The 23,554-nt window shown below is 42.9% G+C and overlaps 1 protein-coding gene across 2 annotated transcripts in view; it reads left to right on the top strand.

The window, feature by feature from the left end:
• Nucleotides 1-23,554, top strand: part of TMEM268 (transmembrane protein 268) — a 106,580-nt gene that overhangs the window by 1,764 nt on the left and 81,262 nt on the right. Inside the window, exons 1-6 of one of the 2 annotated variants that reach the window (XM_077283708.1) lie at nucleotides 3,610-4,008; nucleotides 16,088-16,221; nucleotides 19,195-19,292; nucleotides 19,910-20,017; nucleotides 21,440-21,589; nucleotides 21,678-21,788. In XM_077283708.1, the coding sequence (XP_077139823.1) occupies nucleotides 16,152-16,221; nucleotides 19,195-19,292; nucleotides 19,910-20,017; nucleotides 21,440-21,589; nucleotides 21,678-21,788 (537 nt within the window). In that variant the 5' untranslated portion in view covers nucleotides 3,610-4,008; nucleotides 16,088-16,151. Of the gene's footprint in view, nucleotides 1-3,609; nucleotides 4,009-16,087; nucleotides 16,222-19,194; nucleotides 19,293-19,909; nucleotides 20,018-21,439; nucleotides 21,590-21,677; nucleotides 21,789-23,554 lie in introns of those variants that run through there. The other variant, XM_077283709.1, reaches the window with a different exon arrangement.

The following is a 23,554-nucleotide window of genomic DNA, read 5'->3' as shown; positions in this document are numbered from 1 at the left end:
TATTACACGCATAAAGTTCAATTTAATCAATAGATCTTGGAATAATAATAATTTCCACAATTCGGTGTGTGAAAAAAAATGTTCCTGTGCTGAGATAATCTTATAAATGTGCCCCTGCTGTGTAATGGTCGTGTGTGACTGTTCAGGGAGTCAAAAGAGAGCATACAGACACTACAGCATGGGATCGCTGCACCTGGTTCTGTAAGGAATAAACATTTCCCTGCGTGGTTAAAAGCTTGTTTTACATCACAGAAAGGATCATCTGTAATCCCGTGCTGTCCTGTCTGTTTACTCTTTTGCGTCCTCCACTGCCCAGGAGCTGTGGTATGATCAGACCATGTTCCTGTACGGTCAGACACAGCCATTACACAGTACACAGCAGGGGCACATTTATAAGATTATCTCGGGAAAATAATATATTTTTTTAACACATCCAATTGTGGAACTTATTTTATTCTAAGATCTTTCAATTAAAATGTACTTTGTGGAACAAGACCTTTAAGATTGTTTCCATATGAAAAGGTACATTGTTATATTTCATAAGGGAAATTTTCCTCAATTGTAGACATTGTGTTAATATCAAGGCTGGCCTGCAACGTTGTCCGAGTTTTTAATTTTGGCCCTGTGTGTATTTCAGTTTGACATCCCTGGTCTAATGGGAGAGTTTGTAACTTTCATCTGTCTTTTTCTGAGCTCCTCTCAGCTAATTTATGACCACAGACCACATCAAAGTTGAATGTCCCGGAAAAAAAAGGCCTGTAAAACTGTAAAAGCTAAACGGTGCTAACTTGTTCATGAAACCCAACTGCAAAAAAGATTTTTAGACCCAAATACATGCATTTATGAAAGAAAAAAAAAGTCTCCATAGGTGGACATTCCCTTTCGGCGTCCAAGTTCTCTGACGTGTTGACATGGTGAGATGCTCCCCTCACTATACTGATGGACATCAGCAAAGTGTACGTGAAAGGAGAAGGCACAGCTGGTGATGTCACTTACCAGCTAGGCCTCTTTCACACTTCCGTCTTTCTTTTTCTGTCACAATCCGTCGTTTTGCGAAGAAACGGATCCAGCAAATGGTGCTGCTGGGTCCGTTTTTTTTCTCATAGACTTGTATTAGCGACGGATTTTGACAGATGGCCACACGTTTCATCCATCGTGCGCTGGATCTGTCGTAAAATTGCTGTCCATCGGGCGGAGAAAACGTACAGAGGAACGCTTTTTCTGCACGTCGGAAAATCGCTCAGTGACGGGTCCTGCGCTGCCCATCGTTGGCTATAATGGAAGCCGATGGACGCAGGATCCGTCGCTGTGTGTCAAAAGCAGGAATCCAGCGACGGGTTCCGTCTTTTGAAACTGAGCATGCGAGGAAGAATTTCCCGTCAGGGAAATTCTTTTTACTTTTGATGCTGCCTATGCAGCATCAATAGTAAAAAGATATAATGTTAAAAATTACAATAAAAAAATTAAAAATCATGATATTCTTACCTTCGGCGTTGTGTGCGGCCCCCCCGATGCTTGCGATGCTGCCAGCAGCTCCAGTTCCCAGTGATGCATAGCGAAATGACCCGATGACGTAGCTGTCTCGCGAGACTGCTACGTCATCACAGGTCATTGTCTCACTATGCATCACTGGGAATCGGAGCTGCCGGCAGCATTGTGAGCATCGGGAAGGCTGCAGGGGCTGTGCGGGATGCTGGAATGTAAGAATATCACAATTTTTTTTATTTTTTTAAATTATTTTTATCATGGGTTGTGCTGTGTATGCGTTTTCACAGCGAAAAACCGCAGCGAAGACGCATACACAACGTGTGCACATAGCCTTCTAGGATGCACTGGAACCATCAAAAAAAACGGCTCCAGTGCATCCCTTTTTACAATCAGCACGGGATCGGTCTTTTCAACATTTTGACGGATCCTGTGCAGATTGTAAAAATGGAAGTGTGAAAGAGGCCTTACAGGTAGAAAGAACTGCCATAAAGGCACAGAAAAGAGGTCTAGACTGAATGGCAAGTTGAGCAAAAAAGATTTGCACTGCCCTGGTCCAGCGTACAGTTTGGTCCTCCATGTCAGCTGGACCAGGGTAGAGTTCACTTTTGTGTTCGACATCCTGGGAGCCTCTTGCACTTACTAAGTCTCATGCTCCGCCGTGATGTCTTAACAATTCAGGGCATAGTAAATACATAAGGTGCCCAGGACGCCGGCCACAGAAGTGAAGCCTGCCCTGGTCTAGCTGCCACTGGGGACCAGGGCTGGACCTTGGATGAAAGTCTTTTTTGCCTATTTATTTTAATACCCCTTCCATTGCCTAATACATTCCACATACACCCCAGACATCCCCTAAACTCTGCCATAGATTGGAGATTAATGCCCCTATAGAAATTTGAGAAAAGTCTTCAAAACATGCTAATTTGGGTGGAGCCTCCCGAATCCCTTCTCCAACATATGATCAAAAAGGGGTTGGTGAGGAATGATCAGGCTTACCTCCCTTTTGTTTCAAGAGGAGCTAAACCACTACTTTCTTCTCCCCATACTGAAGATATGCACACTCTTCTGAACTGAGCATGCATATAAATGGGGTGAGAAGGACAGAAGAGAAGGCTGTCTAGGCAATCTAATGTATTACTAGAGATGAGCAATTTGATTTGCCCGTAGTTTTGTGTCCAGTCTGGTCCGATGTGGCAACCGGTGTCAATTTCAGCCCCTGACATCCTCTGGCGCCTAGTAGACCCCAAGATTTCATGACGTGGTGGCACGGCGCATGTCATCGCACAAAAGAAGCCAAGGAAGCTGGATGCAGAAGTACAAACCGACTGCCATGGAGGAACAGACTGGATGCTAACGCAGGGTGGCGGGTATTACATTTCCCATCTCTTATGGCTACCTATGCACCATGGGATCTGAAGTGGACCACAGATGCCCAGGGAATGGGCTGTCAGGGGGTTGTTTTAGTCTTATGGGTACATTTAGGAAGTTATTGTATCGGTGTGGTAACCCAAAACGGCAGTAGTCGAAATGAATCTATAGGATCAATGCTATAGACGTATTATAAAACTGCTTTGATCTGTCCTCCTGGAGCTCAATCCATAACTAGGATGCTTGTGACTTCAATTTTTATTTGTTTTAATGGGGGGGGGGTGTTTTCTCCATTTATGAGTTGATGAAGCTGCTGGAGCCGTACAATTTGTGTAAAAAAAAAAAAAAAAATATATATATATATATATATATATATATATTTATATATATATATATATATATATATATATATATATATATATATATATATATATATAGAGAGAGATGAAAAAAGAGGCAGCACTCCATTAGTACAGTGAAAAAAATGTGGAAGGTTTAATCGACCCACATAGCCGGGCGACGTTTCAGCTCAAACTGAGCCTTTATCAAGCCTATATATATATATAATGTGTGTGTTCCAATTCTAAATTTGCATAATTGCAAAATATATTTTGCAGTGCAGAAATCTGCGAGCTGGCGGTGTGACTATTTACGGCATAGTTTATTTTGAAAGTGTCAGACGAACTATTTTAATTTTTTATATAGTCAGGACAGCTGGTGCTGAATTACCAGCATGGACCATAATGAGCCACCTGCAGAATTTACCAAGTCTCAGCACTTTTACTTCTCTCCTGTTGTCTCTCCCAGACTCCTTTGCTGACTGGGTAGTTGCCAAGTCATATGCCACTTCTATGTTTCTGTGTTGGTTGGGTAAGGCTGGTATCTGGAGGATTGCTGTCTGAACAGGGCCACCTCTGATGACAGCAGCGGAGGGGAGGGTGACAGAAGAGGAGGAGACCTGCATGACAGCAATAGAAAGTAAAAGCAGGAAGGCTCCTGCAGAAATGAGGATTTCCACCGACTGTACATACAGAAAGGCAGGACAAGTGCACTTCCTGTCTTGTGACCGCTCACTTGCACAATGCATCCACTAATGGGTCAGGCTGCTCCGTCCCCTCCTAATTACAGGTTGGATGAAGGCGCAGAAGGCAAGATGTAAGTGCACTGTCACACAAGCGCTAAGCAAACTTTCTTGTTTGAAGTTTTCGCTTACTTTTTAGCTGTCGAGCTGATTTGTGAAACTACAACTCCCAGCATGCAGGCCACTGATGTAGAGTTGCATAAATGGCGCTTTACATTTAGCCCTATCTTTCTCCATAGGTTGACTCTGCTTACAGGAGTTGTATAGACTTTTACAACTTTTTTTTTTACCAACCTCAGAGTGGATGTGTATGTATATATTCTATGTATGTGCGTCTGTGTGCATATACAGTGTATATATATATATATATATACACATATCATATATATAGATTTTTGTTAGCAAACACATACGTATGTTAATAACATTGTTTTACTTTCTTTTATACATACACATGCAATTGAAACATTTAATATAGATGTATGTGTAGCTATATATATTTATTTATTGTGTGTGTGCTAATAAAATAAATATGCACATATATATTATGTCTTACTATTTAACCCCTTAGTGACAGAGCCAATTTGGTACTTAATGACCAGGCCAATTTTTACAATTCTGACCACTGTCACTTTATGAGGTTATAAGTCTGGAACGCTTTAACGGATCCCGCTGATTCTGAGATCGTTTTTTCGTGAAATATTGTACTTCATGTTAGGCCGGCGTCACACTGGCGAGTTTTACGGACGTATGAGCGCAGAAAATACATCCGTAAAATACGCATAACACACGGCACAATGATTCCCTATGTCCCAGCTCCTATCAGCCATATTTTACTGATCCGTATTATACGGTCCTCTACGGCCGTACAAAATCGCAGCATGCTGCGTTTGTCACCGTATTGCGCAAATAAATCGCCAATGAAAGTCTATGGGGGGAGAAAAATACGGATTCCACACGGACCAGCAGTGTGACTTGCGAGAAATACGCAGCGCTGTTATTGAAAAGCCGGTGATTCAATTGCCGGCTTTTCATTTCTCCTGCCTAAACCCGACATGATATGAGACATGGTTTACATACAGTAAACCATCTCATATCCCCATTTTTTTTGCATATTCCACACTAATAATGTTAGTAGTGTGTATGTGCAAAATTTGTGCGCTGTAGCTGCTAAAATAAAGGGTTAAATCGCAGAAAAAATTGGCGTGGGCTCCCGCGCAATTTTCTCTGCCAGAGTGGTAAAGCCAGTGACTGAGGGCAGATATTAATAGCCAGGAGAGGGTCCATGGTTATTGGCCCCCCCTGGCTAAAAACATCTGCCCCCAGCCACCCCAGAAAAGGCACATCTGGAAGATGCGCCTATTCTGGCACTTGGCCACTCTCTTCCCACTCCCGTGTAGCGGTGGGATATGGGGTAATGAAGGGTTAATGCCACCTTGCTATTGTAAGGTGACATTAAGCCAGATTAATAATGGCGAGGTGTCAATTATGACACCTATCCATTATTAATCCAATTGTCTGAAAGGGTTAAAAAACACACACACACGTTATTAAAAAGTATTTTAATGAAATAAACAAACAGGTTGTTTTAGTATTTTATTGCTCTCTCAATCCATCCGGAACACCCTCGCTTGGCAAAATAATAAGCCCACAATATACATACCCTCTGATGAACTTTCAGGTCCCACGATGTAATCCATCTGAAGGGGTTAATTATTTTACAGGCAGGAGCTGCGCTAAAGCACTCGCTCGTGTCTGTAATCCCCGGGTGATGAAATGAAAGCTGGGTGATCTGTACTTACATTGAGTTGCGGTGAGGCGCCCTCTGGTGGATGAACTCATATGAACTGGAGCGTGGGAACTTTTCCAAGGCTGCAGTTCATGAGTTTATAATGCAGAGTCGTGAAAATAAAAAATATTTTTTTTTCCACAAAAAAGATTTTTTAGCCCCCAAGTTTTTATTTTCACAAGGGTAACAGGAGAAATTGGATGCCAAAAGTTTTTGTCCAATTTGTCCTGAGTATGCTGGTACCTCATATGTGGGGGTAAACCACTGTTTGGGCGCACGGCAGAGCTCGGAAGGGAAGGAGCGCCGTTTTGGAATGCAGACTTTGATAGAATGGTCTGCGGGCGTTATGTTGCGTTTGCAGAGCCCCTGATGTACCTAAACAGTAGAAACCCCCCACAAGTGACCCCATTTTGCAAACTAGACCCCACAAGGAACTTATCTAGATATGTGGTGAGAACTTTGAATGCCCAAGAGCTTCACAGAAGTTTATAATGCAGAGTCGTGAAAATAAAAACATTTTTTTTTTCTACAAAAAAGATTTTTTAGCCCCCAAGTTTTTATTTTCACAAGGGTAACAGGAGAAATTGGACCCCAAAAGTTTTTGTCCAATTTATCCCGAGTACGCTGATGCCCCATATGTGGGGGTAAACCACTGTTTGGGCGCACGGCAGAGCTCAGAAGGGAGGGAGCACCATTTGACTTTTTGAGCGCAAAATTGGCTGTCGTGTTTGGAGACCCCCTGATGTACCTAAACAGTGGAAACCTCCCAATTCTAACTCCAACCCTAACCCCAACACACCCCTAACCCTAATCCCAACCCGATCCATAATCCTAATCACAACCCTAACGATAATCACAACCATAACCCCAAAACAACTCTAATCTCAACCCTAACCATAACCCTAATCAAAACCCTAAATCCAACACACCCCTAATCCTAATCTCAACCCTAACCTCAAACCTAACCCTAATCCCAATACACCCCTAACCCTAATCCCAACCCTAACCTTAACCCTAATCCCAAAGATGGAATCAGAGAGCGGGCGCACTGCACATGCGCCCGCCATTTTCTTTCCATAGGAAGAAGCCGGCGGGCAGGAGGGGACGCAGGAGGACCCAGGGACACCGGTAAGTATAGCAGGGTCCCCGAATCCCCCTATTTCTCTGTCCTCTGATGTGCGATCACATCAGAGGACAGAGAATGACCGATCGCTTTTTCTTTTTTTTTTGCGACCGCCGGTAAACAGTTAATTACCGGCGATCGCAAAACAGGGGTCGGCAAGAACCGACCCCGATCATGTTCTTTGGGATCTCGGCTACCCCCGGCAGCCGAGACCCCAAAGATCCTCCGGATACCGGCCGGCGGGCGCACTGCGCATGCGCCCGCCATTTTTTTGCCGGAAGAAGATGGCGGCGCCCATCGGGAGCCACGAGGAGCACCGGGGGAGACAGGTGAGTATCAGGGGGCTATCGTGGACCCCATTTCTCTGTCCTCTGATGTGCGATCACATCAGAGGACAGAGAAATTAAAAGGGAGATCGCGTTTTTGGTTTTTTTGCGATCGCCGGTAAACGGTTAATTACCGGCGATCGCAACTCGGGGGTCGGTTAAAAACCCCCGAATCATGTTCTCTGGGGTCTCGGCTACCCCCGGCAACCGAGACCCCCAGAGAAAATCCGACTCTGGGGGGCGCTATTCACTTTTTCCACAGTGCCGTTAATTAACGGCGCTGTGGTTTAAGTACCCTTAACTGCCGCCGTTAAAAGGCGTATCGGCGGTCGTTAAGGGGTTAATTATATATACACGCACGCACACACACACACACACTGGTGTGCATATACATACAGCTCTTTCCAAAATTAAGAGACCACTGCAAAATTTTCAGTTTGTCTGATTTTTCTCTTTATAGGTATATTTTTGCGTAAAATGTAAATTGCTCTTTTATTCTATAAACGTCTGACATGTCTAGAAAACAGGTGGAAATTATTGGCAATTATCAAGACACACTCAATAAAGGAGTGGTTCTGCAGGTGGGGACCACAGACCACATCTCAGTACCAATGCTTTCTGGCTGATGTTTTGGTCACTTTTGAATGTTGGTTGTGCTTTCACACTCTTAACCCACACAAGTCGCTCGGGTAGTGCAGCTCATCCAGGATGGCACAGCAATGCGATCTGTGGCAAGAAGGTTTTCTGTGAGGGCCACACTAAAATATTGAGTTGGAATATGAGAGGCCTTGCGGATGGGACCCGGCGAGCAGCGAGTCTACAGTATGTCCGAGAGCAGAAAGCCTCAATGATATGTCTGCTGGAAACGCATTTGGTGCATGAAAAGGTGGATATATTAAAGAGACGCTGGATACAGAAGGCATACCACTCTACCTTTTCTGCGTATTCTAGGGGGGTGCCGGTATTGGTACCCGTGGGAGTACAATATGAAGAGGTGACTGTCCAGGTAGATGTGGATGGTCAGTATGTGATGGTGCAATGTAAAATAAATGGAGTATTGATGTGTATAGTGGCAATGTACATTCCGCCCCCGTACTCAATTAAGAAAATCAGGGAGGTGTTGGAATGGGTGGAACGCTGGGGCCCGATGCCTTTTCTAATAATAGGAGATCTTAATAACATATTTGATGACTTTTGGGATAAAAATAAAAATTCCCAGAATAGGACAGTGGGACATATTACTACGTTTGGGACTTATATTCGCGAAGTGGGTTTGACTGACCTATGGAGAGTTAGACATACTGGGGAAAAGGGGTATTCATGTTATACACCGGCTCACGGTACTCTATCCAGAATTGATCTGGCACTGGGCAATCGTCTGCTGGACATTATGGTGATGGATGTTCGATATTTACCCAGGGCTCTCTGGGACCATAATCCAATTGAGGTGGAGTTTCGACTGGTGGGGGCACGGGCTGTGGGTCGGAGAGAGTGGAGGTTTCACCCTAACTGGCTGCATAGTATAGATTTAGATAAGATAAAACAGGAGTTGGCAGAATTTTTTGTGTTGAATGATGGGAGTGCAGATGTTCTTACCATATGGGAAACTATGAAGGCGTACTTAAGAGGACTACTATTTAGAGATATTAGTAGATGTAAGCGGCGGTCGGGAGAGGCAGTGAAGGCGGCGGTTGATGGGCTAAGGGTAGCGAGGATGAGATGGTTATGATGGGTACCCCTGAAGCTGAGAACAGACTTAAGGCAGCTCAGAGTCACCTGGAAAAAACTTTGCTGGAAAAGGCAGAAAGGAAGCGGGAGTTTCAGAAACTGACTTATTATCAGGAGGGTGAGACTGTCGGGCACATGCTGTCGCTGGTGGCTTCTGCTCAGAGGAATACCTCGTTTGTTCACTCTCTGACTTCCGAGAATGGTGGGATTGTCCTCGAAAATTCAGAGATTTTGGGGGTCTTTGCGGACTTTTACGCTGACCTATATTCCTCTAGGGTAGATGAGTCAGCAGGAGACACAGTGGCGTTTCTTAAAGGACTGGCGCTTTCGAGGTTGAGTGATGTGGATAGAGAGAGTTTGGAGGCTCCCATCACGGAGGAGGAACTGGGTCGGGCATTACAGTCTATGGCTAATGGGAAGGCACCTGGAGTGGATGGGTTTCCTGCTGAAATCTACAAAAATATGGGGGAGATCCTAATTCCCAGACTAAAGATGGTCCTGGATGAGGCTAAAAGTAGAGGGTGTTTGCCAGCATCCATGAGAGAAGCCATAATAACGGTAATTCCTAAGGAAGGGAAAGACTTGGGGCAGCCTGAATCATACCGGCCGATTTCCTTACTCACTATTGATGTCAAGCTTCTGGCCAAGGTGTTGGCGACTAGGTTGACGAGTGTCATCTCCGGTCTGGAACATCCGGACCAATCTGGCTTTATGCCTGATAGATCCACGGCGGTCAATATACGGAGATTATTTATGAATCTGCAGCTTAGGTCCGACAATTGTGGCCAGAGAGTCATTGCATCCTTAGATGCTCATAAGGCATCGACAGTGTGGAGTGGGGATATCTTTGGCAGGTATTGCAGTGCATGGGGTTTGGCTCGCAGTTTGTGTCCTGGATTCGACTGCTGTACTCGCGGCCAGTGGCTAGAGTCAGGGTGAATGGGGAGTTATCAAGGACTATACATTTAGCGAGAGGAACGAGGCAGGGGTGTCCACTCTTTCCTCTTTTGTTTGCCCTGGCTGTGGAACCTTTGGCCGCTAAGCTTCGACAGTCGGATGAGGTGTCAGGGTTTAAATATGAGATGATTGAAGAAAAGGTGGCGCTGTACGTGGACGACATCCTACTGTTTCTGGCAGACCCAGCCGATTCTTTGAGGGGAGCAATTGGGCTTATTGAAAGATTTGGGGCATTGTCGGGGTTGATGATAAATTGGAGTAAGTCTATTTTGTTCAAGGTAGATGATGTGGAAGATGGGGGGAGTGAGCCGCTGGAGGAGGGGCGATTGAGGGTGGTAAGTCACTTTAAGTACCTTGGGATATGGATCTTCACGCCTGTGGCAGAATACATACATAAGAATCTGACTCCGATCTTAAGTATTCTTAAGGCAAAAGTGGATGCTTGGATTAAGTTGCATTTATCTGTGGTAGGCAGGGTGAATCTTATCAAAATGATTCTGATGCCGAAAATCCTATATGTTCATCATAATGCGCCAGTTTGGATACCACGGGAAAAACAGGCAGATTAACTCCCTGTTTAGAAAATTGATATGGGGGAGGCATCACCCACGGATCAAGTTGGAGACGCTTCAGCGGCCCAAGGATGAGGGGGGCTTGGCGTTGCCTAATCCTGAAGTATATTTTCTGGCATCCCAGAGTCAGCACTTGAAGGGCTGGGCGTATGAGGGATCGTCCAGCGCGGTACAGCAATTGATGGAAAAAGTGACAAACAGAAGACCGATAGTGCAGTGTCTAGAGGATGGGTCACTGGGGGCACTGGGGAAGTGGTATCCCACTTTATTTTTGATATGTAAATTGTGGGGTAGATTGAAACATATACGTGGGGTTGGGGGTCTTACTAGGTTCTCCCCGATATGGCATAATACTAACTTGTCGGAATTTGTGGCACTGGGGGTGTTACCTGAGTGGCAGGCAGTGGGAATTCAATATGTGTATCAGATAATTGAGCAGGGGGAGTTGAAATCTTTTTCTCGATTGCAGGCAGAGTTTGGTCTCGGGCCTAAGGGGGAATATCAGTATTTGCGGATGAGGCACGCATTTGGAGCTCAGAACAGAGACGGAAATACCAGTATTCAAAGGGATATAGTGTTGGAATATATCTGTGGTGAGGGGAGTTATTTCTGCTCTTTATAAAGACTTGTTGCATACATACCTTCTGGGGTATCCGATCACGGCAAGAGCTAGGTGGCAAAGAGATGTGGACCCAATGGAGAATTAAACTTGGGAATCGGTGCTGGAATGGTTACCAAGGCTGTCGCTGAGCGAACCGTATAGGCTTTCACAACTCTATGTGATACACAGAGTCTATAAATCTCCAGAAGTATTGTTCAAGGCAGGTTTGCGTGATGACTCTGAGTGCCCGAGGTGCAAGTCCGCAGGTGCTGACATATTTCATATGATGTGGACCTGTCCAAAACTGGCTGCTTTTTGGTTGGTGGTTTTGAGTCGAATGGGAGGTGCGTACAAATGCACTGTGCCAAGGGACCCGATAGTGTGCTTGTTGGGATGCGTGGATGAGATTGGAGTGGATAACAATCTGAAGACAGCCATTGCCAGACTACTGTATATGGCTCGAAAGGTGATAGCGCAAAATTGGATTAGGGATGAGCTGCCTACGAGAAGGGAATTCCTTCAGTATGTAAAACAGGGCCTGATATTAGAAAAGGTGTCTATAAGAAAAGAGGAAAAATAGCAACCTTCGATAAATTGTGGTCTTCGTGGCTCGCCATGGGATAGGTTCATTTTAAAAGAAGGGTGTATAGTATGAGGCATACAGATCTACATGAGATGATAGTAACTCTATAATCCTGATGGTTAAGTTATTAAAAGAGGTGGGCTGTCTGTTTTGGGAGGGGGTGGATTAAGTTGGGAATGGGGGGGTCTGTTTTGGGGTGAAAACTCTGTATTGAAATATAAGAATGTAACAAGTTAATTGCCATGTGATCCTAAATAAAAAATGTATTTGAGTTAAAAAAAAAAAAAGGTTTTCTGTGTCTGTCAGCGTAGTGTCCATAGGCTGGAGGTGCTATCAGGAGACAGGCCAGTATGCCAGGAGACGTGGAGGGGGCCGTAGGAGGGCAACAACCCCTCAGCAGGACCGCTGCCTCAGCCTTTGTGCAAGGAGGAACACTGCCAGAGCCCTGCAAAATGACATCCAGCAGGCCAAAAATGTGCATGTGTCTGCACAAATGGTTAGAATCCGACTCCATGAGGATGGTCTGAGTGCCCGCCGTTCACAGATGGGGGTTGTGCTCACAGCCCAACACCGTGCAGGACGCTTGGAATTTGCCACAGAACACCAGGATTGGCAAATTCGCCACTGGCGCCCTGTGCTCTTCACAGATGAAAGCAGGTTTATACTGAGCACATGTGACAGACGTGACAAGAGTCTGGAGACGCCGTGGAGAGCGATCTGCTGCCTGCAACATCCTTCAGCATGACAGGTTTGGCAGTGGGTCAGTAATGGTGTGGGATGGCATTTCTTTGGAGGGCCGCACAGCCCTCCATGTGCTCGCCAGAGGTAGCCTGACAGCCATTAGGTACCGAGATGAGATCCTCAGACCCCTTGTGAGACCATATGCTGGTGCGGTTGGCCCTGAGTTCCTCCTAATGCAGGACAATGCCAGACCTCATGTGGCTGAAGTGTCAGCAGTTCCTGCAAGATGAAGGCATTGAAGCTATGGACTGGCCCACCGGTTCCCCAGACCTGAATCCGATTGAACACATCTGGAACATCATGTCTCGCACCATCCACCAACGTCACGTTGTACCACAGACTGTCCAGGAGTTGGCGGATGCTTTAGTCCAGGTCTGGGAGGAGATCCCTTGGGAGACCATCCGCCACTTCATCAGGAGCACGCCCAGGCGTTGTAGGGAGATCATACAGGCACGTGGAGGCCACACACACTACTGCGCATCATTTCCATGTCTTGAGGCATTTCCACTGAAGTTGGATCAGCCTGTAACTTCATTTTCCACTTTGATTTTGAGCATCATTCCAACTCCAGACCTCCGTGGGATATTAGTTGTTATTTACATTGATAATTTTTAGGTTTTATTGTTCTCAACACATTCCACTATGTGATGAATAAAGACTTACAACTGGAATATTTAATTCAGTGATATCTAGTATGTGGGATTTTATTGTTCTCTTTATTATTTTGAGCAGTGTATATGTGTATGTGTGTATATATATATATATATATATATATATATATATATATATATATATATATATTTACACATATAAATATATGAAACACTATCTAAAAAACCTGTGTGTGAACATGACCTTAATGATTTCTCCTTATTTGAAAGACATTGCTACATTGAATTCTATTTTTTTCAGAATTTCTCGGAACATCTTGTAATTTGTCATGTTAGCAGCATAGTGAAATATTTAGCTGAGCTTTTGTGCATGTAGAATACCAGTGCACAATTTAGATAAAAAATGAAATCGAACTCACTAATAGAAAATTCTATCATCAACAGTATCCCAATATTACGATATCTGTGTGGTCCTGGCAGATCCACTTTCAGTGTATTCTCAGCAGAGAGCATTTCCTGTGTGGGCACATCATTGGTACAGAGTGTGCAGGGGCATTTCAGTAGCTAAGCCATCACCCTTCTTTGTCACAGTTGATTTATAGACAGAGAATGGGGCTGGCTTAGCTAATAAAATAAGCAGTTAACCAGCATCTTTACTGAAGATGTGCTGACTAGTCGAACACAAGCCAGAATTGCAGCTTCTGGAAGTGGAACAGCACTAATATTCTGAAGATTAGGACACCTTTAATAATACAACTACGTTCGTAAGTTCTATTTTTTTTATTTTTATTAGGAACACATCAAAAAATCTCCTGCGGATAATCTAAATGCAGCAAAAGACTTCTGTTCATCTTGATAGATTTTGACACATGAATGTTTTTTATAGGACTAAGTTCTGTTCGTTTGTTCGTTGGAGGCTCCATCACAGAATCTGTCATGCTTAATAGGAAAAAATAGGTCCTCACTCTGGACAATTTTTATTTCATTTAAATTTTTCCCACTAAAATGACGGCTACTATGACAGGAAGTCGATGGACACACATGATAGGATTAAATACACAATTGACAATTATTGACAATCGAATCATGATTATACACAAAAACATGAAAAAATGCTTATAAATAAATCATAAAAAACCGCACAATGCATAAGAATTTTATTAGAAATAAATTAAAAACAATTTATGTATATATAAAATTATACATATATGGAAAATCCACATATGTATAAAAATGGGAAAAGATGTGTCACACAGGGGACAGGGAGCAACAGACCCTGTGGCAGTAGATATATAATTTACTATATTTTATCCAAAAAAACATTGCTTAGAAATATATATATATATATATATATATATATATATATATATATATATATATATATATATATATATATATATAAAGTGAAAGGTGAAATTATAATAAGGAAGTGAATAAATATTCAATTTATAAACAATTGGTGAAAAAAACAAACATGCGCCAAAAATAATTTTTATATCAAGTGATCAATACAAGTGCATGATATATGGATAAAAAACTTGCCAAAAATTAAATAATAATAAATAGAGGCTAATAATAATAAAAAATGCCTCAATTGTGATCAAGTGATCACAAAAGCAATGGTCCTGGAAAATAATCAGAAAAAGTCACATAATGCCAAAATGCTGACCAGTCTGGAGCTAATACCGTCCCCTGCACACACCACTCCAACGTACGTTTCGCTGCTGCTTCGTCAGGGAGTGTGCCTGTTCACAGCTTTTAGGACCACAGTATAGGAGATAGGGAAGGACACCCTTGGCATTCTCCTAAGGCATGGAGTTGCTGCATCACTGTGTATAAGGCCAGGGTCACACTTGCGTGTGTAATGCGAGAAACTCGCGCATCAATACCCGGCACTGCCGCTGGCGCTCGGGACCGGAGTGTGCAGCTGCATAGAAATACATGCACACTCTGAGCCCGAGTGCCGGCGGCAGTGCCGGGTATTAATGCACAAGACTCGCGCGAGTTTCTCGCATTTCACACGCAAGTGTGACCCCGGCCTAACTGTTGTGGTCTGACACTTGCACACCAGCAAATAAAAATGACAGCCCCCAGCAGGTCAGTTAAAAAGTAAAAAAAAAAAGCATTACATCATTTAGTTTTATACACTTCTTAATAAGCTTTTTTTAACATAAAGTACAAAATAAAGAAAAAAAGATCGTGTCACTGTCCCTTTGAGCTAAAGGAATCCATTGTACTACATGGCGTCCTATGGTGAAATAGGAGTACAGAATTCAGAAAACGTGAAATTAGCCTAAAATTTTAGAGAAGAGGTTATGTGCTGTACAGGTTAGATAGTAAAGAAGGATGTGGCAAATATTTAACCAAATGTCGACACTTCCATAGCAGGAGCTTGGTCGGTGAGGGAACGTCCATTGATGCCTGTTGGGAAATGCACATAATCTCCAGGTATCGGTGGACTTCACGTATCAGGCTTCGTTCACCTCTTGATATGGTGCTGGAATATCTGTGAAGCAACATGGATTATTTTATTAATAATGCGATGACTTCTACTCCTAATGTCCACCATGGATCTATGATGAGTGGTTGGTTGGTCTTTATCCCCCCAATAAAGGGATTTGTCCTAATGCTAAAATTGATCCTGAGATATCAATGAGGGTAAAATATGATGGGTAGTAGAGTAAAGATCTTGGACCTGCGTGATAGCTTGTCGTTATCATCATAATACCCAAAAATATCTAGGGGACATCTCACCAAGGGAGAGTCCCCGCGCTTGATGTGAGGCTACGGCAATCTGTCATGGAAGCTTGGTCCTAGAATTAGGTTATAACCTGGTGGAAGGGTAGCCATAAGTATAGCACTTGTGGGCCTCGTGCACATGGTAGCTGTGTGCAGGAAGATATAAGGAGGCATACCTTGTCCTTGTATGAAGGAGCAGTAGGCAATATTCTACACTACAAAAAATGTATCTGGAAGGAATAGCGCCATCAAAAACCATTCAATGAACAATAGTGTGATGAAGCCAACAAGCAAAAAAATCTGTATGTTGGTTGACTTGTGAATGACTGCAACATAAATCTATCTCCTGGAAATGCTAAGGTATAACCTCCATGTCCTCACAGATTCCCAAGCAGGAATGACCCTGAAAGCATTTGAGCTCTACTGAGACCAGCAACTAATGGTACAATGACTGGAACTGACGGGGGCGAAGGTCCTAGAATTGACGACCTGGAGCCGGTGGTCACTTTGCATTCAGGTGAGAGATGTGATGTGTGTAGGATGGCAGAATGGGGCCCGCTGTCATTCTTCATAACATAACTAACTGCCGGAGAGCAAGAAAATCAATACTTCCCACAACATAAATTCCCGCTTTTGTCAGTCATTTATGTCACTAGTCGCAGAGAATTAAACTGCTTGGTTGGCAGGAGACCTTGCTAAACCACTATTTACACACATATCGGCCTCGTTATACTTCATTTTCTTGATAATCATTACTCCTTTAGTGGCCAAGTAACCAAGTCATCCAGACGTGTGGAAGATGGTTCAGTAATATTGTTATTGAGTAAAGTGATCAGCAGATCAGATGTGAAGTCATCTAAAAGTAAAGGGACCATGATAGAAAAAACTCCCTTAGGGTATGTTCATGTAGCGCCCCCACTGTCGCAGGGCCGAGGGGTACCCGGTACCGGGCCTCTGAGTCTCTGTTCTGGGGTTGTCACGGTGGCTAGACCCGGTCCGTGACCCTGCTGAGGGGCGTACAATGATAGGAGTGCGTGATGGTGATGATGTTGTGGGGGTGCGGTGCAGGTTGCAGTAAATAACGAGGACACCAGGTTGCAGTCTCTTTACCTCTTTACTGAAGGCTTCAGGATCCTCAATCCGGAATACGATTAACCGGGCTGCGCAAGCCTGGCCGGTCCGATGGCACCTCCAGAGCTCCCTTTGCAGGTGGAAATCTGTGCCTACCTTCTAGCGCTTGTGTGTTGTGGTCCTTCCCTGCTAAGCACCACGGGATAGTCCTCACAACTGTTGTGTCTGTTTCTCGTGTTCCCTCACAACTCAATTCTGATGTTCTTCCACGTCCCCCAGATCTTATGGTTAGGACGCACCCGTATGACGGGGAGGCTCGGAGCTCTTCCGGGACTCTAGCGTCGCCCCACTCCTGTTGTTACCCCCCTGTGTCTTCCTAGGTCAATTGGGTGAGACAGCCCGCCTATAACTGACTGTCCTGCCGTAGGTTTGAAGTTTGGCCTGGAGCTCTATACTTCCTCGGCGTTCCGGCCACCGGTTACGCGCCTCAGTAGGATGTTGCCTCGTCTTACAGCACGACTCCTACTGGTATTCTCCTTGTTGCGTTGATCTCGTTTCTCACTCAGCACAATAAACCTCGCTTCTTGTCCTTTCTTGGGGTACTGCCGCTATATCGTGCAGGCGTGGTCCCGTAACGCTCTCTCTGGTTGCTAGGCCTCTGTCAGGATCCCACCCCTGACAGGGACCCCTCTGAATCTTCCCCTACAACACCCTCTGCCACAAGGTGTTGCCTGGTTCCAACCCAGTCAGCTTTCTGATCTAACTTCCTGCCTAACCCCCAGTTTTACCAGATTGTGAGGAGTGGCCTAATACATAGTACCCTTAGCTCCCCCTGGAGGCCAGACTGTGAAGTGTATTGGTGTCTGTGATACCTGGTCAGATGAGCTCCTTCAGTGCCATCAGACGTACCATAGCCCCCCTTAGCGGCGGAGCACCAGTACTGCAACGACCAGGACTCTGGGGCGCTGCATTCACACAGGGGGTTTTTCAGCATTTTTTGCTGCGTTTTTTTATGCTTATTTTCAGCTGCTTTTTCCATTACCAGCAAAGCCTAGGAGATTTCAGAAATCTCATACACGCATTGGTTTTATTTTGGCATCAGGATTTTGTGCTTTGCAGCGTTTTTTGGACATAGAGCATGTCACTTCTTTCAGCGTTTTTGCAGCGTTTTTCACCCATTGACTTGAATGGATGGTATCTATTCTATTTATCTATCTATCTATCTATCTATCTATCTATCTATCTATCTATCTATCTATCTATCTATCTATCTCTGTGTATATATCTATTCTATATAGCCATTCTATCTATTCATTCTATCTATCTATCTATTATCTATCTATTTATCTATCTGTCTATTATCTATCTATCTCTGTGTATATATCTATTCTATCTAGTCATTCTATCTATTCATTCTATCTATCTATCATCTATCATCTATCTATCTATCTATCTATCTATCTATCTATCTATCTATCTATCTATCTATCTATATCTCTGTGTATTTATCTATTCTATCTATTCTTTTCTAACCTGTCAGTGTGATTTTACTGTAGTGGCACTTGAATTGCCGGCTTTTTAACACTAGAACTACCGATGGAGTCATTTTGACTCCTCGCAATTTTTATTTCTCTTCTGTGACTACATTTTTCCGAATTCCGGCTTGAGACTCAGTGACTTTTACTCATTTAGGATGCAAAAAAATTTTTTGGGACAATAAATAATTTTGGAAAAAAAAGAGTACCTTTTTTTTCAAAATTTACCTTTAATTACCAATAGGAGTCATTTTGACTCCCTACTATATTATGCAAGTCTTTGTCGCTGAATGTTATTATTTCTTTTAGTTTTCATTTACTTGCATGTTAATAATAAATGTTGGCCATGACTTAGAATAATTAGCATTTTTGCAAATATACTTGACATACACAGGACATACACAGGACATACACAGGACATACACAGGACATACACAGGACATACACAGGACATACACAGGACATACACAGGTCATCCGTCAGTGAACCAGTGAACTCTCGAGTGGACTACATCATTTCTGTAGAATACGGCCTGCAGTATTTCTAATTGCTCATATGCCTAGAAGAACTGTGCTAAAGCCTGATGATATTCTTGCTATTTTGCATGCTATACATTCTATATAAATTCTATACATTCTATAAATTAAAGTTACAACAATACCAGGAGCAAGAAACTCTAAAAATAAACAAAAACAAGCCAGGAGTCAAAATAACTCAATTCGGTAGTTCTAGAGGGGTCACCAGTCCTGTAGTCCTAGTGTTAAAGGATAGCCGGTTCTACAGGAAGTTTTTTTTTTCCTCTGGGGACACTCAACTTTATTAGAATTGCAGAATTAGGGATATTTTTTTGTGCGACTCAACTGTAACAATCCATTTCTTTGCAGGTCTTTACAATGGCAGATTATTGACCGTTCTGCCCTATACGTCCCGAGCTGAGCAAGCTGAACAATGTCTCCGGAGGCTGCAGGATTGCGGGGTCCAGGTACTGCGGAGAAGGAGCATTTATTGCATTCTGTGCCGTGGTTACATGCTCACTAGTCCCAGCCCAGGTCTTGCTGTCGCTGTGCAGTTTGCTCCACGTGTCTGCACTGCGCACATCTAGCAGATATGATGGCAACGTACTATGTTTTATCTTTATATTCTATGGTTTTGAGGGTCTTTTTGGTACCACCTTAATTAAATATCTTATGTTTGACAACTTAGGGAATATTGCCCTGTGCATGAAGCCATAATAGAAATGTAAATTGTGCTGCTGCTTAGCTTTTTCCCTTTATGGGAGGCTTAGTTTTCCTCCTTTGGTGGACTTTTTTTTTCTTAAATGCATGTTCTTGACCCCAAAAAATCTTTTTTTTACAGTTATCTTTCATTTCAAATTTTGCAAAGTTTGCCTTCTACCGCCACCATATTGCCGTCTCCAGAATGAGTCAACTGAGAATCCGTCATTGAGCTCGCAACAGGGTTTTTGTAACTCTTTTATCTGTCTTTTCTGAGCTCCTCCTTCAGGCCATACTTGAATCTGGAAAATGCGATGTGAAGTGACGTAATAGAAATTTGCCGATCTCAGTCCGTGTTATCATGTTTCCATATTTTTCACTCCAGGTCCCAGTGGAGCAGTGTAAAGGCTCCTTACAGATCCCCGCTCTCATCCCAGAGGTTCACAGATACATCTTCTTCAACTCTAGAGGCTTTATCATGATCCTGGCAATGGTAAGCGTCTCGTCTCAGGGCCTGCAGCGGAATACAGCAATTTTGTCGTACAGCGAGAAACTAGGAAAAAGATATTCCAGAAAATCAGAATTAATGCGCAAGGGAAATTCTGGACTCAAAGATCAAAACATTTTTTTGTAGCTGAATATTTATTGTCTCATGTTTACATTCATTGTGGATTAAATCTGTATTTTCATTGATTTCCGGCAAAACTGCTGTCACTTTTCGTGATGAAAGGAAGGCGACGGCGTAAAAACCATCAGGCTCCATTTTATCAATTGAGTTTGTTTGTTTTTTTTAAATCAGAAAGACAAGGCAGGAAAAAGGTTTTTTTGCTGGTGGATTTTTCGCTACATTTATTAGATTTGAAGAATTTTATTTAAATTAACATTTCTTTGTGTTTATTTCTTTTTTTTTTTTACACAGTAAACATAAAAGTAAGATTTTGTGCTCTACTAGGTACCATCACACAATAATTTAGGGATATTTTTAAAAGGAGTAAAATATGAATTAGCTGCAAACATCTGGATAATAATAATAAAATACATGTCCACAGTTTTGTATCTTCCCCCAGCCGCCTAAAAAAAATTATGCAAAAACAATGATGAATCTGCACGTTTCTTGCTTTTCAACATTGTGGCCCAAAGTGTTGTAATCCAATGTCCTCACATTTAAGGGGAAGCTGTCAGTTATAAAATGACTGTTCATACCATCAAAGGCTCTCGGTGCCCCCTTGGGATGGCTGCGTGGTTCCCTGCTACTTGCTTGCTTTCTATCTCCGTCCTCCTCCTTCTCATGGGCTTTCAATATAGGGTTAAGGAGGCGGAGATAGAAAACAAGAAGGTGAGAAGGTGCATTGAATTCCTTGGCCTAGGGTGCGCAGAATGGCTGTGCTCGGTTTGGACAGTCACTTTGTGCTCACAGACTCACTTTGAACCGTGTGACCAGATTGATGGATCTTACTACTGGATCAGCTGTATTCAGCTTGGCATTAAAAGATATCGACGCTTTTCGCAATTTAAAAAAAAAAAATATATATATATATATATTTTATACTATAAAAGAGTTCCAAATTCTCTTTCAAAACAAGCTCACTTACGAATTCTCAGTTAACTCATTCTACAGCCAGCAACGTAATAGGGAAATAAAGAGCACATAAAAGCCAAACAATGCAAACTTTTGTTAGGAAACCAAATTGTAAAAAATGTTTTAGCTCCAAAAGCATGCATTGGAGAAAAAGCTTGCCCCTGAAGGTGTCCAGATCCTTTTCAGAGACACAAAGGGATTACTTAAAGAAGTACCTCCTATATATATTTGCCAATTGCCTCCACTTAGCAAATGAAATCTAATAGGTGTGCAGGTTGGTAGCTACAGGACAGAATGAAGACTAGAACCTGTTGCTGACGCCTTGTTGCCTTCTAGGTCCTGTATGCCTCCATTTGGATCAATCTCTACTCCACAGCACAGATGTTTTCTAATGGCCAAAACTGGGTAACCGGTATACCCGTCACCATAACTGCTGTGATTGTCACCGTTGTGGTCATCTTTGCCATCACCAGACATCAAAAAAAGGTAAGGAGACCATCTGGAATAAAGGCAGGGGGCTACTATGATAATTTACACTATCTTTAAACTGAAGGCAATAATCTGTCCGTCATAGATAAACGTCAACACAGACATAAGACTGGCAGCCGCCAATGAGATCTTCATGGAGTACAACGTCCTGCTGGGGATCAGCGATCGATCAAATAATTGTCAGAGTGTTCCCTCAGTATCCTTTTGTCTAAGATAATGATTTACTAAATGTTTCAGGTAAATGTAGATAATGTTCTAGCCGCACTTACAGAACATGAGTTGATGATGAGATATGTTGGCTACTTGATGTCTGTGCATCATTTATGGGGGCTGCTTTCTGAGGTACGGTCAATTTAAGGTTTCTTAAGCTGGAAACTCTGATGAACGTATCCTCTGCAGCATAGGTAATTCTTGGTCTTCTTTTCCTTGAGTGGCCAGTTTAATCATAGCGATTGATGATTTTCACGACTGCACTTGAGGATACCTTCAAGGTTCTAGCAGTTTTCCAGAGTGGTTGACCTTCATGTCTTAAATTAATGATGGACCATTGTTTCTCTTTACTCAGTATTCTAGCTTATAATAGTTGTGGAATAGGGCTCAGCACTGTATGGATCTGTGTACCAAGTACTTGTCTGTGCATGGCTTCCTTTGTAATTTTGCTGCCTTCAGACTGAATCTGCAATGCACAAATTACAATAACAAAAAGAAAAAAATATACACACACAACATTATATATACACACACCAGGTGAAATAAGTATTGAACACGTCACCAATTGTCTAAATAAATCTATTTCTAAAGCTGCTATTGAGATGAAATGAAATTCTCACCGAATGTTGGTAGCAACCCATCCAATCCGCACAGGCAAAGAAATCAAACCATATATGTCTATAAATTAAGATTCAGTGGCATGTAAAAGTCTGGGCACCCCTGGTCAAAATTACTGCTATTGTCAACAGTTAAGCAAGTTGAAGATGAAATGATCTCTGAAAGGCCTAAACTTAAAGATGACACATTTCCTTTGTATTTGTAATTTTTAAAATGTAAAAGATGAAAATATATATTTAACTTTAGGCTTTTTAGAGATGATTTAATTTTCAACTTGCTTAAAGGGAATCTGTCATCTCAAAAATGGCCTATAAACTAAGGCCACCGGCATCAGGGGCTTATCTACAGCATTCTGTAATGTTGAATATAAACCCCCGATGTATCCTGAAAGATGAGAAAAACAGGTTATATTATACTCACCCAGGGGCGGTCTCGCTGCGGTCTGGTCCGATGGGCGTCACGGTCTGATGGGTGTCAAGGTCCGGGTCCGGCGCCTCCCATCTTCATCTGATCACGTCCTCTTCTTGTCTTCTTGCCGCGGCTCCTGGGCAGGCGCCTGAACTCTCTGACCTTTCCCGTCGCCTGCGCACCGCAGTACTTTGCTCTGCCCTCAGCAGGAGCCGCAGCAAGAAGAAAAGAAGAGGACGACATTGTATGAAGATGGGAGGCGCCGGATTCAGACCGCATTGGACCGGACCACAGCGGGACCGCCCCTGGGTGAGTATAATCTAACCTTTATTTCTCATCTTTCAGGATACATCGGGGGCTTATCTTCTGCATTACAGAATGCTGTAGATAAGCCCCTGATGCCGGTGGCCGCAGTTTATAGGACATTTTTGGGGTGACAGATTCCCTTTAAGCACGTTGAAAATTAAATGATCTCTAAAAAGCCTAAAGTTAAAAAGACCTATTTACTTTGTATTTTAGGCAAAAAAATGTATATGTTTTCATCTTTTACATTTTAAAAATTACAAATACAAAGGAAATGTGTCATCTTTAAGTTTAGGCCTTTCAGAGATCATTTCATCTTCAACTTGCTTAACTGTTGACAATAGCAGTAATTTTTACCAGGGGTGCCCAGACTTTTACATGCCACTGAATCTTAATTTATAGACATATATGGTTTGATTTCTT

Source organism: Ranitomeya variabilis, chromosome 2 (assembly GCF_051348905.1).
Source record: "Ranitomeya variabilis isolate aRanVar5 chromosome 2, aRanVar5.hap1, whole genome shotgun sequence".
Classification (NCBI taxonomy): domain Eukaryota; kingdom Metazoa; phylum Chordata; class Amphibia; order Anura; family Dendrobatidae; genus Ranitomeya; species Ranitomeya variabilis.
The sequence above is the reverse complement of the archived record's forward strand: the minus strand, read 5'-3'. Positions and strand labels throughout refer to the sequence as shown.